Raw genomic sequence first — 15,771 nt, forward strand, 5'->3', positions numbered from 1 at the left:
TTGTACATGTTTTCATCGAACGCTGTGATATTTATTTATATGGTTGTCCATCAATGTTTTGTATCATTTTCTAATAGTTTGGCAAATATTTGGTATGTTTTCAGATATCAACTCTGTTTGACTATCAACCATTTTCCAATTTATATATTGTGTGTTATACCAAATTGTTTTGTGTTGGTCTAACTTTTATTTTTTTCGTAATATCTTTACCATTATTTATTTTCCAATTTCTGCTTGTAATAATAATCATTTTAGTATGTTTTAATTGTAAAATGATGATAGATGTGATGCTCGGATGTCATGTGTGCGCATTAATGTCCTTAACATGGACATTAAGACATCTACAGGAAGATATGTAATCAGAAGTTTAAAAAATAAATAAAATCAAAAACTGAAGTGGATCGAAAGTGTACAAGCTCAGGGAGACCAAAAGCGCACCCTCGAGGGACCCCCGATGTCTCTCCAAACAGTTAGTTAACTGAGACAATTGGGCCGCAATCATCTGTTTTATCTTCATCTGACAGCTCTGTGTTTACATTACAAATTACAGGCGACCAAATTGCTTTTCTTGCCACCAGCCGTTGCGGGCAAATTATCTTAATTGTGTCGTGATAACGCCTGACAGCGAGAGCTCAAAAATTTGAAAATGCACATGCGCGCGCGAGCGCACACACAACTGGTGTGTCAATGGGAACATTGGGGCTCTTTGGCACCCTCTTGTGGCAACAGCTGTACCTGTGCATTCGTTATCCGTCCATTACAGTACAGCAGTAGTGTCAAACTCATTTATGGCACGGGCCAAATTTTAATTACCGTTTCACTTGGAGGGCCGATATGACTGAAACCATATAAAGAAGTCAATAAAAACTGTTGGTTCAACTCTTGTTTAAGTTACTATTATGAGGGGTTTGGTAACAAGAAAATGTTTCGGATATATGTCTTATTTATTACATACGATAAATGAACATTTTGGTAGACATTTTAGAAAGGATGATGGAAGTTGACATGTTTGAGCTGCGTTTGCAGGCCACATAAAATGATGGGGCGGGCCAGATTTGGCCCCCGGCACTTGAGTTTGACACCTGTGCAGTACAGTATATCGATCGATAGATAGATAGGCAGAGCGATAGAGACGGAGGGAGAGGAAAAATACCATATTACGAAGGCAATTAATATGGTTCAAGAGTCATCTTAAATTCATTCATTCATTCACCTTCCAAACCGCTTGATCCTCCCTAGGGTCGCGGGGGGGGGGGGGGGGGGGGGGGGCTGGAGCCTATTCCACTTGTCTCCGGGCACATTCAATCAACTCTAAACTTCTACAATACAGTTCCCAATCAACAGTTATTTAAGAGAGTAACGAAACATAATAACTACAAATAAAACGCTTTGTACTCACCAGTGACGCTTTTTTTCCAGACAAAATATCTTCTTGGTTTGCTCGCGGTGAATGCTAGTTCAAGCTAGCTCGTCGTTGCTGAGCTGGGAGTGGCGAATTAAACCTTAGACAAGTGGAAATACGCCAGCCAGCTATTGTTTCGTCCGACCAATCGTGACAATGTTCGGTTTTCTTTAAAAGTTCGGCTTGAAAATGAACTTTAAAAAATGTCCAACACATTCGTCCCCTCCTGAGAAGTTACCTGCACTTAATTGTGAATCGCATTGCAACTCGGTCAACCAATCAGAGGATGGGAAAAATCCTGACGTCACTCTCTGCCCATACGAAAAGCGGAATTTTGAATCTAAAAGTCTGATTGGTTAAAATAATAAGTAGATACAGTATTTACATGGCAACATATAGAAGCCGAAATCTGACAATAGTCAACAACAACAACAATAATAATAAGCAATAAATCGCCGGACGTTGTACAGCCAAGACGCACATTATGCAATTAAATTAATTGTCCCTTGGTAGAAAATGAATAGCATTAACGTTACGGTAACGATATATTTTTACAACTGCTAGTTCTTCAATATTAATGCGATGTAAACAAATGACACAGCGGCTTGGAATTGTGACGTCATGTTTTAATGAACATGTCCAATGTAACATTTCAATGGCCACAGTGATGTAAAGTTGTATACTACAGCAGTGCCTTTCAGTTTAAAGTAAGAATATACTGTACTGTATATATGTATTCAAAAAAAAAAAAGCTAAAGAAACTCTTTGGTTCTGTTAATACTTATTTCCCTTTTTACATACACTACATATTCATTCCAGTGGATGTGCCAGCTTTGGTTATGCATGTAAACTGTCTCCTCGATAATTGTCAAGAATTGCATATAAAAGAGCGCTACATCATTTTAGAAAAAAACCAAACAAACATATTGTTGCTGGGAAAATGTCAAGTTATGCTGAAGGGGGTGTGTCTTGTGCATGTGAAATGTTGTTTTTGTTTTATGTCAGTCCTATTTCCTCCAGAACGCTGCGCGGTGTCTCTCCGTCCTGCAAAAACAAACACTATACAGTATGTAGAGGACAAACATGCAAACTTAGCCCGACGCGATGATTATAAACCCGTGTATAATTAAGAAATATGTATTTATATTTAATAGTATAGTCTAAACTATGATATGAAATATAGTATCTGTTTAAAGTAAATTACAAAACTGTTTAACATTTTACAATTAACACATTTTGGCCAATGCCATTTAAATGAAAATAGGTAAGACAAAATATTCTGTTAATATTTGAGATGCACCGGTTAACTAGTACCAAAAATGTTTAAAATTTTGGCAAAATATTATTAAAAAATTAAAAATACTTTATTTAAAAAATGTACAGTCAAATATTAAATGTATATAAGGTATTAACACAGATTAAAGATGGAACTATTATAATGAAAATGTTTTTTTTCCCCCTGCATAGCAAAATATGATATGTACCTTTTGGGCCAATAAAAACAAATGTTTTTTTTTGTTTTTGTTAAAGTACCTACTTCTTTTCACTATACATTTCCAAGGTACTGTACCCCAAAAATATGAAAACTAAAGCAATTATAAGCAATACAATTTTGTATCCCATTTAAGCTTTTCACTCGATGCACGGCAGCAGAACATAGCGGTTAAGTAGCATTTTATCAAAAGTAGCAGCACTTACTTTTACATCCTAACAGCAGCGTTGGCACAAAGTCAGGACAACAACACATTCGATCAGAGTCACATAAACTTAAAGCCAACAAAATCAACAAAAAGGAAATTTGAGTCCATTAAAAAAAAAAAAACACCAGCGCAGAATAAGAACTAAACATTTATTATTCATTTACCTACATATCAAACTCTTGCACTATAAGTGTTGATTTGTCAGACTGCAAATACAGCTCGTGTGTCTATCAGCTCAAGCTTTGTTTTAATATTACTCATGTGGAAGGCCAAGGAGGCCTTTGATTAATCATCGGTGCAAAAACAGCAAATACTCTTTGTCATTTTAATACCACACTAAAAAGACGAATGGAAAGCGATTCTTCTCGCGTCATGCTGGCTCGTGAAGAACGTGCTTATCAATACAAATCATTAAAAAAATTACAAACAGACAAGATACACGAACAGGTAACACATGCATGTGTGACATACAAGAAAAAGACGAAATACTTCATGTCCAGAAATTGAAGAAAAAAAAAATTAGCAAAGCGGACAAAACAACAAGTACATTCAGGTACTAGCTTAGCCCAAGCTCAAAAGTCAAGGTACTACGGTACAAGTAGATTGAGTTGCGAGCTTGGTCACGTGACGAATGAAACTCGTGAGTGAAGGTCCCACTGGATGGACAACAATTGTAACATTTGTGAGTCTATCGTGTGTGTACAGTTGGCGTAGCGACGACAACGGCACAAGGACAGGGTGCAGAGCAAAAAAGGGTCTGGGCATGCATGGCGCAGGCATGGTGGGCAGCGGCGGCAGCAGCGGCGGCGGCGAATCAGTACACAGGCACATTAAAGAACTCATGACGGGGCTGAGGGAGAGAGAGAAGGCTTTTAGAACATGACGGCACGCAGCCATGATGAGGTCTCACTGTCTCTTTCGAACGACACCATGGCCTTGGGCTTTACAGATGCCACCTCTGCTCTGTAGGCGGCGTGTTGTAAAGAGGTGCTTTGCAGTCAACAAAGACAGTTGTACCTTGCTGTGCGAGTGGCGAAAATGTGGTCAAAGTGGGGGATTTTTTTTTTTTTATTTTATTATTTATTTTGGGGGGACTTTTCCATTCATTTGAACCCTTTCAGGGACAGCGGTCACGGCAGTGGACAGCTGATCATCTTATCAGGTTACAGCAGGCATGTCCAAAGTCCGGCCCGGGGGCCAAATCCGGCCCGCGGTCGAATTTCATCCGGCTCTCGGCCCCTGTCATAAAATCAGTGCCGTCTGGCCCGCAGTTTGGGCGCAATGGAACACGTGTTGCATTGACTGAGGTCTCGTAGACTGGTGAGTGATGTTTCATAGAGTACTGCTTCCCTCTAGTGGCTAAATGAGTAATAGCATTCACTAAATGAGTAATAGCATTTAGACACTAGAGGGCATCACTCACGAGTTAACAAGACATCACTCCGTGTTTATATTGACTGATATGTCATATTTCAAATTCCTGTTTCAAATGAACCAAAAAAAATTCTTAAGATTGTTGAAATTAAAATAAAAATGGAAATGTGAAACAGACTGGCTTACTAAAATTTGTTGAACAATATTGTTGTTCAATGTAAAGAATGTCAGCCAAGGTCGGCCCCCCGACATTTTACCACATAAAACCTGGCTCCCTTGGCAAAAAGTTTGGACACCCCTGGGTTACAGGATGCATGAAAGGGTTAATAGGGTACGTTGATTTGAGGGCCAATTGATTTAAGTTACAAGCCTCGTCCCAAAACAAATTCGACTCTTAAGTCAAGGTACCACCGTATGTAGTCAACGTGACCGAAACAAAGACAATGAACGCACAGTGGAACACACAACACTTTAAAATGTGCTCGTCTAGACACAAAGTTGGAAAGGTGGAGGACCAAAAACTTGGAACAGGAACCGGAAGCCAGGGGAGTGGACAAGGAAAGGCCTCAAAAACCAGACCAAGGTGGCTCTTAGTCCATTTTTAGACCAGACCAGAAGCACTGGACCAGAACACCGAGACCCAAATTCAGACAAGGAGTACTGAGTCATGATACAAAATAGGAGATCGCTCCGGTCCAGAACTCCGCCCAGGAAAACTAACAGGATCCAGACCTGGGCCATTTGACTGGTACACTGTTCATGTCTGGAACCAGACAATGAGCACTAGACATGGAACCTGGCCAGGAATGCTTGACCCAAAACCACATCAGAAGTGCCACACACAGAAGCACACCATGAGTGTTGGACCAGCAGCACCGGTCTGACCAAATACCAGACAAAGGACCCGAATTCAGACAAGAATCTGTCGTCTTGATCTAAAACTCTAGACCTGGAAACAGAACAGGTGTACCGTACGCAGACAAAGACCAGAAGCACTAGAAATGAACCAGACAGGGAGCACTGGGAATTGAAGCATAACTCAAAAACCTGACCCGGACCAATACTTGGAACACTGAACCAAAAATCAGTCCACTCATACTGGAGTAGCAACCAAACCCAAAGCACTGGATCAATAAAACAGATCATGACAAGAACCAGATGGCACCAGACACTAGGTAGAATGGAAAAAAAACTAGACCGGAATAGGAACCACATGAGGAGTGTACAAGGAACTAGACAGCACTACACAGGAAGTAAACTGGAATCGCTAGACGGGAGAAACTAGACTGGCACAGGAACCACATGAGGAGCACTGAACCAAGAACCAGACAGCAGTAGACATGAAACCGGACAGACGAGATGTGATAAGGAACTAGACAGCACTACACAGGAAGTAAACTGGAATGGCTAGACGGGAGAAACTAGACTGGCACAGGAACCACAGGAGGAGCACTGAACCAAGAACCAGACAGCAGTAGACATGAAACCGGACAGACGAGATGTGATAAAAAGACTTGCTACGAAAGGACCGTACTAGCACGAGCATTGGTGACCCAGACGGTAAATCCACAGACAGTATTCACCTCAGCGTGTCAAGTTCTGAAATAGTCCAGAAGTCTCTGAGGTCACATTAGGGACCGTCATACCTGGGAGTCAAACAAGTTGATTATAAAAAATAAGCAAGACGATGCATCCGCTCACTACCGGTGGTCTCTGCGGGGAACCCTTCGGGGGTGGGGGTGGGGGTGGGGGGGTCATTATTCCAAACAGAGATCTGCTTGCCGGCACCAAACTAATGACCCCGCGGCCTGACAAATGTTCCGTTGAGGGCTTATTATGAAAAATAGCTTGGTCTAAATCCTCCGAGGTATGTTAGCGGTGTAATTACAAGCGCAGTGCGAAACATTAATGCTCACCTCAACTCAAGCTTGTGCAGAAAACATTTCGGGTATTAAGAACATTAGGAAGCAGCTTTTCAGTGCGACGCAGTCAAACGAAGCTTTTATTGGGCGTCTCTAGGAGCGTGCCTGCATTTTGGACGAAAAGCAAGAGTTTATATTTCGAAGCAAATGTCTGCATGTTTTATGTGCGAAGCGTAAATCGTTACTTGACACCTGACCAGTTCTTATGATAGACTTTTAACTTTATTGCACCATATTTTAGGACTTTATGTACCTCAGATGTCCCCAGACCGTTGTCTGGGACCTTCAAAATAAAATGTGTACTTTGGTTAGCATTTTTTTTTAGAGTTGTCTATATCCAACGGTATTGCACAATCATGATGCAAAATATAAGTTGTCCAGATCCTATTTCCACACTGGATCTCCCCTGTACCCCCCCCCCCCCCCCCCCCGACCAAGAAGACTTGTGCGATGGTGTCACAGAGTCATTGGAGTTCATTTGTTGGCCAGTTGAAAGCTACACTACCGTGACTACGACTGCGGGAGCTAGTCATCTAACACTAGCAGGACGAAACGACGCGTACCTGCAAACATGCGCGTCTGAGAGTCTATGTTCTGCAAATCACAAAAAGGCAAAAAGAATACACACAAGCAAAGAGAAAGGGCACATGATTAAGAATAAAACCAAAAAAAATGAATGAACAAGAAGGTGGAAGAAAGGAAGGAACGCGAGCATGCAGAGTGAAGATCTTTAAAATGCAGCGGTACCTTGATTTAGCCCAAATAATCTGTTTCAGCTCCCCAAAATCTTTTTTTGTGAAAGAAAAACATATTTGTGTATAAACGTAAAAACCTGCTCCTTTGCAGCTCGTAACTGGGGAAATTCGTAAATCAAGGTACCACTATACACGCGCAAGTGACAAAAGACGCGGCGTGAGGTTTGAAACGATCGATTTTTCTTCGCGTTGATAAAAATATAAAATACTTGTATCTCTAGGTCTTGTGCTCGAGGGCTCCCCCTACTGTACTGTAGTGACAATTCACAACGGTAATAGTAAAAAAAATCCCCTCCAGGGGAACTTAAGATGGGAAATCATGAGATAAGAAAAGTTATTGGACTGATCCAATCTGCTTTATTCCCATAAGGTTGCCACCTGTAAAAATTCCTGGCATTTTTTTAACTCCTACGTCAAAACAACACGTGGGTGTGTGCTTCTCACCTCTTGCAGCAGGTCGCCCTGCTCAATGGCCTTGAGCACGTTCTTCTTGGACGTCTCTTGGGCTTCGCCGCCTAGCAGGAACTCATCCAGGATGAAGTAGGCCTTCTCAAAGTTGAAGATGATGTCCAGCTCGCACACCTTAATGGTGGGGACACGGGATGGGTGGGTGAGGAGGTGTGGAAAAGTTACGTGAAGAACCGGGAGTCCCACTCACGCTGCCAAAGTATTTGTCCAGCAGCTCCACGTATCTGTGGATGATCTCCAGCGTGATCAGCTCGTTGTCCTGCTCCTCGATGGCGCAGCAGAAGTACAAGCTGGCGTATCTGCCGAGAGACAACGAACACGGTCATCGCACCGCTTTTGGGTTTACCCTTTCAAAAAGATTTTTTTTTTCCCCCCAGCCATGTGGCATGATCTTTCCAACCCCCCTTTTTTCCCAAAGGTCTTCGAGCCACAAGTCAAGCATTCAGGTGAGTTAAAAGATTTGTGAATAAATAAATAGGCCATGGGCGGCCCGGTAGTCAAGTGGTTAGCACGTCGGCTTCACAGTGCAGAGGTACCGGGTTCGATTCCAGCTACGGCCTCCCTGTGTGGAGTTTGCATTTTCTCCCCGGGCCTGCGTTGGTTTTCTCCGGGTGCTCCGGTTTCCTCCCACATTCCAAAAACATGCATGGCAGGCTGATTGGACGCTCTAAATTGTCCCTAGGTGTGAGTGTGGGCGTTGATGGTTGTTCGTCTCTGTGTGCCCTGCGATTGGCTGGCAACCGATTCAGGGTGTCCCCGCCTACTGCCCGAAGACGGCTGGGATAGGATCCAGCACCCCCCCCCCCCCCCGCCCCCCGCAACCCTAGTGAGAATCAAGCGGTTCGGAAAATGGATGGATGGATAAATAGGCCATACTTGGAGAAACAAGGTTTGTCATTTAGACAAGTGTACACGATGATAAAAAAAATTTTTGGGGTGGGGTGCATGTGCGGTTGAGTTTTGAGTGAAAGTAAAAGTCCATCAAACGGCACCTCCACATCATCACCACGGGAAAAACAACGAAAAAAAAACGCTCACCCGTCACTTTGTCCTCTCAGTTGTAATCAAGAGAGTCAAAGTCATGGTGCTGAAGCAAGCGCTTCTGCCTTATGAGAGGACTTGCAGGTGATCTGCTGGCCTGCACGTTCTAAAGTTAAGCCTCTTCCTGCCCCCCAGCGGGGGACTCATTTATCCAGGATAATCCCTCACGCGCTCTTAAAGCTTGTGACCACTGGGTGATGAAAACAGGAAGCCAAGAACGGGTATCACGCTTTGCTTTATAAAAGGGATACAGGACAACAGTGAATGGACTTCCCAGTTCCCTTGTACTGCACCACATTTTGCACTAAAAATCAACAATTGGACATTTCCCATTGCCTGTAAAAGCCGATTCCAACACAGTATGCTTGCACAAAGTCGACCAGACACAATTTTTCGTTTTTGGAGGTACAACCAAAGGCCCATTTTTATGTTGTGTGTAGAAACGGACATTTTGCGACTTTTTACACATATCGATGTTCCGTACAAACAACATCGACAGAAAGTGGTGACAAAAAAAGTCGATTTTAGAAAACTGTTTACACCGTCACAGAGAGACACGCACTCACCTCTTGTAGACAATCTTGAGGTCTCTCCACTCCAGGAAGCTGCACATTTTGGCCTTGCGGGCCAGGATGGTCTGCACCAGCTCCCTAGTGATCTTCTTCTTCTCCTTGTCCGACAGGGGCACGTACCACTTCTGCAGCCGTAGCTTGCCCTGTCTGCTGAACAGAAGCATGAACTGCATCTGAAACAAAAAAAGATCGCATCCGAATCATCAGACCGCAAGAGGAAATGGTGGCATGAGCTGGTCGCCAAAGTGTTTCAAATCACTCCAGTCAACACTTGCTTGTATAATGTCACATAGTAGTCGGACCAGCTACCAATATGAAACTTTTTCCCCCCATTAATTAGCTACAGCAAATCGAACTTTCTCCGCTACTACCACTTGTTCGGAAACCGCTAATCCAAATACAGTATTCAAAGTAGCATTAGGGGACAACACGAGCTAACGGGAAGTGCTCAGCAGTAGAGTACCGTTAACGCCGTTATTCCGCAGGTACTCATCATTAAAACAATACAACGCGTCCCTTGAACCGTCTAAAAAAACACACTTTGTCAATGAATTACCGTTAATTTGGACACAGTTCCGATGAAGAGGAATAAATGAGACACCCATCAGCAGCAGCAGCACTCAGTGAGAAGCTGCCGATGCCAATCGCAGTCAAATTTGTGATTGGTCAGAGGCGCCGGTAGCTCGGCGCTCATTGGTTTAAGGGTTTTCCTTCCGCCCCTTGCGCCTGCTATGAGACGCTTTCCTGACCCTTTATGGCTGAAGCAGCTGCCGATCAAACTACACAGAAGCTGATTGGACGATGAAAAAAAAGTGCCGAGAGCTCAAATTGAAACAATAATATTAATAAAAATGTCGACTCGGGTAAACTGAACATTTTTTGGTTCAAAATAAAACCAAATGTAGATAGTGTAATTAAAGTATTTGTTTACTCATACAGTACAGTGTAATAAATTAAAAATAACATGCTATTTTTAGAAAATATGAACAATTTAAAAATATACAAAAATCAATTTTTAACAGTGTGGAATGATAATGAAATACAAATATTTTATATATTGTATTTTACTTTATTATGTATTATTTACTGCGCAGTAATGAATAAAATAAAATAAATATAACTGCAAAAACAAAATAAGGAATATATCAGTCGTTGTTTAATTCTACAATCATTTCACAATTACATCAAAATAAAATAATTAAACGCTAATTTAAAAAAAATCTTTGATTTGAACAATATAAAAAATGTAAATGAGCATCAACACAGTACAGGTGACACAATATATGTGAAATGTATGCAGATTTTCGAGAAAATAACAGCTATTGCACAGTGACAAAGTAGAGAAAGCTCACCCGATGAGTGAGTGAGCCAATAATGCGTATTAGGTGAAGCCCTCACGCTTTGCTGCATTGGATTAGTGTAATCTCAATCCCAATCCGATGCACGGCTCGCATCCCATTTCCAGCACGGCCGAGCAGCAAGATGGTGGCCAGCGTTCGTTGGACCGCGCTCCTTTTCCTCCTCATCGTTTTGCAGGGTAAGTCCGCAAACGTCATCGATATCATTAACGGCATTACAAATCGTAATTTTTATTAAGGCATAATACACAGTGGAACCTCTGAAAGCGACGACACAAACTATTCGGTTCATCATTTTGGGTGGACACGTCTGGCATAACTGAGCATGTGAAAAAGTCGCATGGAATTATACCCGAAACTGAACAGGAGGTCAGCCATTTTGGTTTGTAGCAGTTTTGAGTGAGATCCAGGACTAAATTTATTTTTTTTAAAAATAAAGTCCCAACACCTCAAAATGTCCATCATAAGAGGGGCGCATGAAAAAGTCTCAAGACCCGTGACCGAAATCGAACAGGATGAGTGGCTTCTACTTCATCTTCGGGGTGAAAAGCCTGAGATCATCCAAACTGATCCATTTGCGTGTTCGTTGGATTTTGGCAGTTCCACTGTAGACTGAAACATGTTTAACTATTGTTTATAAAACAGTTATAAATGTCTTTTTACATTCCATGCATCCATGGATGTGGTACAGCCCTGACTGCTGTTCACTCTCAGGAGGTAAAAACATCTCTTTGAGTCTTTTAGACTTTTCTACCACGTCACACGTACTTCCGGGTGGCAAAAAAAAAAAAACCTTCAGTCAATCACTTTTGCGCCACCCGCAAGTACCCTGGCGCCTGCTGACTTCCAAAACTATAAAAGTTGAATCCCAACCGTTTTCCGTTTTTGGTCGGCGCAGGAAGAGGAAATCCTGCAGGTGGAGGAGGAGCTGCAGGAGGAGGATCAGCAGATCCAGGAGACGTGGACCGCCAGGAACGTGCAAGCGTGTACGTGCGACTGCGAGGCCGTGGCGCCCACCGGCCTCCGCGAAACTGCCACGCCCACCTCGCCGCCTGAGCCGTCTCAAGGCCGACCGCTGACTTGCATGCCGGGTGAGGTGACGTCACGCGATTTTTAGCTTCCATGCTTGTAGTGAAGAGGAGAAACACATTTGTAAAACAAAACAAACAAAAAAAAATAAGATGGCACTGTTCTAAAAATAAAACCTTTTTTTTTTTTCACCGATGAGAAGAAGTCAAGCGTTTTTGTGCTGGTCTCATCCACGCAGAGTGTCCATACCACATACCTCTGGGCTTCGAGTCCGGCTCGGTGACGTCGAACCAGATCAGCTGCTCCCATCAGGACCAGTACAGCAGCTGGTACTCCTCTTGGGTCCCCAACAAGGCCCGGCTCAACAACCAAGGCTTTGGGTACGACCCACACCTTGCAATGGGTTACCTGGTTGTTTCACAATTTAGAGCTCTTCATGAACCAAAGCCGATTTTTCTGTGGGGTACACCCGGAACTGGTAGTCGGCCAATCAAACGACAAACGAGCAACCTCACTTGCCTGTTCATGCCTGCGTGCGTCTCAGGTGCGCGTGGCTGTCCAAGTACAACGACCAGCACCAGTGGCTGCAAATCGACCTGCAGGAAGTGGGCGTGGTGTCGGGCATCCTGACGCAAGGTCGCTGCGACTCGGACGAGTGGATCACCAAGTACAGCGTCCAGTACCGCATGGTGGAAACGCTCAACTGGGTCTACTACAAAGACCAGACGGGAAACAACAGAGTATGTACGCACACAGAAACTAGATAGAGCTGTTTAGACCATGACCGACCGAGTCCAATGCTACTTCCAATATTTGGATGAATAAAATTCCGACTAACATTCCGAATTGGCATTAAATTCAACTGTGAAGAAGTCAGTCAATAAAACCCGGCTAGGCAGGGTATCAACGCCTTTCTTTACTCGCTGTTAGCCTCTCACGCCGTACTAGCAAGGCAAACGAAATATAAAATTACTCAGGTTAGCCTAGCACTAAGCTAGTAGCTGGTGCGACACAAGCGGATGGATTAAAAATTGGTCCAAAAGACCATCCTGGGTTCCGCCATTGGTCAGTACTGTATACAGCAAGGGAGGTTAAAGGAAGTCATTTTAAACTAAAAAGGTTAAAGTAAGTCATTTTAAACTAAAAAGGAAAATATATTCCATAGGTTTATGCTCCAGCGTAATATGTATATATAAATAATATATTGGGCCCTAATTATGATTACTTACAATCGATAATGTGTTGTCCGCCTTCCTCTCAGGTCTTCTACGGAAATTCGGACCGCTCGTCCACGGTGCAGAACCTTCTGCGCCCGCCCATCGTGGCACGCTACATCCGCCTGCTGCCTCTGGGCTGGCACACCCGCATCGCCGTACGCATGGAGCTGCTCATGTGCATGGGCAAGTGCACCTGAGGGAGCGGCCCGGGCAACACGCTCCCGAAACTCGACGTTTGCTCTTCTCAAGGGAGGAAGAAAAAAAAAATCATGCACTTTTAACATACAGCTAAGTAGCATTCAGATCATAAGAATGTTGAAATTGTGAATTTTTATGGCAAAATGTGACTTGTCCATGCCATGTTTGTGGGAAAACATTCAGTGTACCAAAATTAAATTGACAAATAATTATTAAACTTTTTGTGTCGTCATCTCTTTTGATTCAACACATCATTAGTTCCAGAAGCTTGTGACACACTTTTTTCCTAGAAAAAAAAAAGATAAATATTATTGGGGGAAAAAAATGACACAAATTCAAAATTTGAATATCACAAGATTTAAAAAAAGTTGCAATTTTGGAGAATGGTTTTAAATTTAGGAAGTCATAATGTTTCTACATTGAAGTATAATTTTTTGACAAAGTAAAAAATAAATAAAATAAAGTTGTCATCTTACCTGGAGTAAAAAAGTTGAAAAGTATTCAGTAGGATAATTTACACCTTTCTTGAAAAATCAAGAAAAAAATGTTATGTAAGAACAAAAATTAAAGTAAAGTCAAGTCACAATTTACAGTATATTTTCTAGATCTCACAGTCGTATCAATTTTCTTATATTCCTCCTTTTTGTTGAGAAAAAACAAATAACGTAATCATTTTCAAATGCTTCATATTCATGATAATGTGGCCCAAATATTCCCCCCAAAAATTACAATGTGCACACGTGTCAAATGTAACCAGTTTGCTATTTATTTGAGCTTTCGTGTTCCATATGTAAACATGAATATTCCACGTTTGTTTGTTGCAGGGGGAGGAAAAAACATGACGGACTAGCCTACAAATGTGTAACAAAATCCCAAATGTAACACTGTGTTTGCTTTGACCCGCCTGTAAACAAATGAGTGTGTGCGTGTGTGTGTGTGTGTGTGAGAAGAAAGAGCAGATGACAAAATCTCCCACTTTAGTAGTATTAATATAATACACATTCTTTCTCCAACACATCTTGTCGCCGGGTAGAATTTACAGAGAGGACACCTTCATGGCAACTTTGAGAGTTCCCGCTAAGCTATTTTGCAAACAATATTGTACTTTTTGAAAATAATCATAATACTAAAGAGCACAGTAACGCGTTAAAAATTAGGACAAATCCCTAAGTTGTTGAAACAGATTGTCAACCCAGCTGATGTTTGTGTGGGTGTCTTACATTTCAATGATGTCACGTGACGTTACCGTGCCGACGCGATTTGCCGTAAAAGAAATACCACGTCTGTCACGATTAAATATAATTCTCATACTCAATTCAAACTAAAAATACACTTGAGTTATATATCTATATATATTTTTTAAACTCAAATTGTCATCATTATATAATGTTCATCAAACATTGGAAGCCTTTAAAAAAAAACATGAAGTAAGACACAAGAAGGCTTTTGGCCTCCCGTTTGCAAGCGGTGCACTTTCCATCAGATCCACACTCCACTGCTCATTTTAAATGCATGTTTCGGTGTGCGTGTCCTAAGTATCTCACAAAAGTTTATGCGCCCTTCATATTTTATCATTTCATGGGACAATATCTACGAAATGTCACCGAATTTAACACAGCCTGCTCCTCATTCCGTCAATTGCAGACTACTTTGGAACACTAAAGAGTCAAATGATACAAGGGGTTGGGAAAATTGAAAATTGGGCCCAATGTGGACATTCTCACTTCAGGGTGTTCTCACTTTTCTCACAATCCTTTTTTTTTTTTTCCACAATTGTAACGTGTGTGTAACGTACATGTACGCATGTGTATGTGTATAGAAAGTGGATGTACTAGGTCTACGTATGGATAAAGTGTATATGTGCGGTGGAAGGTGTCGCGAAGTGTCGGGGAGTCCACCCTAGGGGGCGTGAGTGAGTTCAGTACTTCCTTTTCGACCTTGGTTCACAGCGCCGTCTCTTTCAGATCGTTGAGGTTGCCCATGCGGGACCTGGAGGGCCGCCCGAAGCCATGCCCGTTCTGGCCCCCTTTGACGGCCATCTGCTCGGGGTACGGGTTGCCGGCGTGCCAGCCCGGTTCCAGCTGCGGGTAGGCCGACTGCCTGCTCTTTACCTGCGGGGTGTTGACCCCCGAGTGGGCGCGGCCGTCGGAGAAGGCCCCCTGGGGTGCGGAGGCGGGGCTGGGCAGCGGCTGGTAGCGCATGTCGGACGCCGCCGTCTGATTGGATGAGGATGAGGAGAGGTGCAGGAGTTTGCGCAGCGACTTGAGCGGTTGGCTCTGGGAGGACAAAATAATTGGTGTGACACGGGGGATATTTTCAGAAATGTTTCAATTTTTTTTTTTTTAATAAAACTAGGGGCGACCCGGTAGTCCAGTGGTTAGCACGTCGGCTTCACAGTGCAGAGGTACCGGGTTCGATTCCAGCTCCGGCCTCCTTGTGTGGAGTTTGCATGTTCACCCCGGGCCTGCGTGGGTTTTCTCCGGGTGCTCCGGTTTACTCCCACATTCCAAAAATATGCATGGCAGGCTGATTGAACGCTCTAAATTGTCCCTAGGTGTGAGTGTGAGTGCGGATGGTTGTTCGTCTCTGTGTGCCCTGCGATTGGCTGGCAACCGATTCAGGGTGTCCCCCGCCTACTGCCCAAAGACAGCTGGGATAGGCTCCAGCAACCCCCGCGACCCTAGTGAGGATAAAGCGGTACGGAAGGTGAATGAATGAATGAATGAATGAATGAA

At 43.0% G+C, this 15,771-nt stretch overlaps 3 protein-coding genes and 2 long non-coding RNA genes across 14 annotated transcripts in view; 2 read left to right on the forward strand and 3 right to left on the reverse strand.

The window, feature by feature from the left end:
- Positions 1-15,771, forward strand: part of LOC127605961 (uncharacterized) — a 313,508-nt gene that overhangs the window by 137,634 nt on the left and 160,103 nt on the right. The gene's annotated exons all lie outside the window — the stretch shown is intronic.
- LOC127605958 (AP-1 complex subunit sigma-2-like) lies at positions 2,008-9,918 on the reverse strand. 7 transcript variants are annotated; one of them, XM_052073886.1, is made up of 8 exons: positions 9,698-9,722; positions 9,229-9,407; positions 7,812-7,920; positions 7,598-7,735; positions 6,962-6,992; positions 6,060-6,122; positions 3,101-3,952; positions 2,008-2,446 (listed from the first exon to the last, which is right to left on the reverse strand). In XM_052073886.1, the coding sequence occupies exons 2-6, from the start codon at positions 9,405-9,407 to the stop codon at positions 6,061-6,063; spliced, it is 519 nt and encodes a 172-aa protein (XP_051929846.1). In that variant the 5' UTR covers positions 9,698-9,722; the 3' UTR covers positions 2,008-2,446; positions 3,101-3,952; position 6,060. The 7 variants fall into 7 exon arrangements, with proteins under 7 accessions (XP_051929846.1, XP_051929852.1, XP_051929850.1 ...); XM_052073892.1 differs by lacking the exon at positions 6,962-6,992 and having other exon boundaries at positions 9,698-9,721; XM_052073888.1 differs by lacking the exons at positions 2,008-2,446; positions 3,101-3,952; positions 9,698-9,722 and adding exons at positions 3,959-4,256; positions 9,791-9,918 and having other exon boundaries at positions 4,771-6,122.
- Positions 10,670-13,035, forward strand: LOC127605955 (retinoschisin-like). The gene is made up of 6 exons (XM_052073881.1): positions 10,670-10,771; positions 11,284-11,309; positions 11,491-11,683; positions 11,860-12,001; positions 12,166-12,361; positions 12,883-13,035. Exons 1-6 carry the CDS (start codon positions 10,717-10,719, stop codon positions 13,033-13,035), a joined length of 765 nt encoding a protein of 254 aa, XP_051929841.1. The 5' UTR covers positions 10,670-10,716.
- On the reverse strand, positions 10,812-12,010 carry LOC127605962 (uncharacterized). The gene is made up of 2 exons (XR_007963692.1): positions 11,878-12,010; positions 10,812-11,717 (listed from the first exon to the last, which is right to left on the reverse strand). It is a non-coding gene; the product is annotated as an uncharacterized LOC127605962 (long non-coding RNA).
- LOC127605931 (cyclin-dependent kinase-like 5) overlaps positions 13,780-15,771 on the reverse strand; it is a 29,039-nt gene continuing 27,047 nt past the window's right edge. For all 4 annotated transcript variants that reach the window (XM_052073842.1, XM_052073841.1, XM_052073839.1 and 1 more), the window contains one exon: positions 13,780-15,312. In XM_052073842.1, the coding sequence (XP_051929802.1) occupies positions 14,980-15,312 (333 nt within the window). In that variant the 3' untranslated portion in view covers positions 13,780-14,979. The remainder of the gene's footprint in view (positions 15,313-15,771) is intronic.

Source organism: Hippocampus zosterae, chromosome 8 (genome assembly GCF_025434085.1).
Source record: "Hippocampus zosterae strain Florida chromosome 8, ASM2543408v3, whole genome shotgun sequence".
NCBI classification, from domain to species: Eukaryota; Metazoa; Chordata; class Actinopteri; order Syngnathiformes; family Syngnathidae; genus Hippocampus; species Hippocampus zosterae.

Bases quoted from the DNA above. Each gene is read 5' to 3' on its own strand.
- LOC127605955 (XM_052073881.1), top strand. From the start codon at position 10,717: ATGGTGGCCAGCGTTCGTTGGACCGCGCTCCTTTTCCTCCTCATCGTT. The intron at 10,772-11,283 runs GTAAGTCCGCAA...GATGTGGTACAG, and splicing joins CCTCCTCATCGTTTTGCAGG to CCCTGACTGCTGTTCACTCT. The intron at 12,002-12,165 runs GTACGACCCACA...CGTGCGTCTCAG, and splicing joins CTCAACAACCAAGGCTTTGG to GTGCGCGTGGCTGTCCAAGT.
- LOC127605958 (XM_052073886.1), bottom strand. From the start codon at position 9,407: ATGCAGTTCATGCTTCTGTTCAGCAGACAGGGCAAGCTACGGCTGCAG. The intron at 7,736-7,811 runs GTGAGTGGGACT...CCCACCATTAAG, and splicing joins TGGACAAATACTTTGGCAGC to GTGTGCGAGCTGGACATCAT. The intron at 6,993-7,597 runs GTGAGAAGCACA...TGTGATTTGCAG, and splicing joins AGGGCGACCTGCTGCAAGAG to AACATAGACTCTCAGACGCG.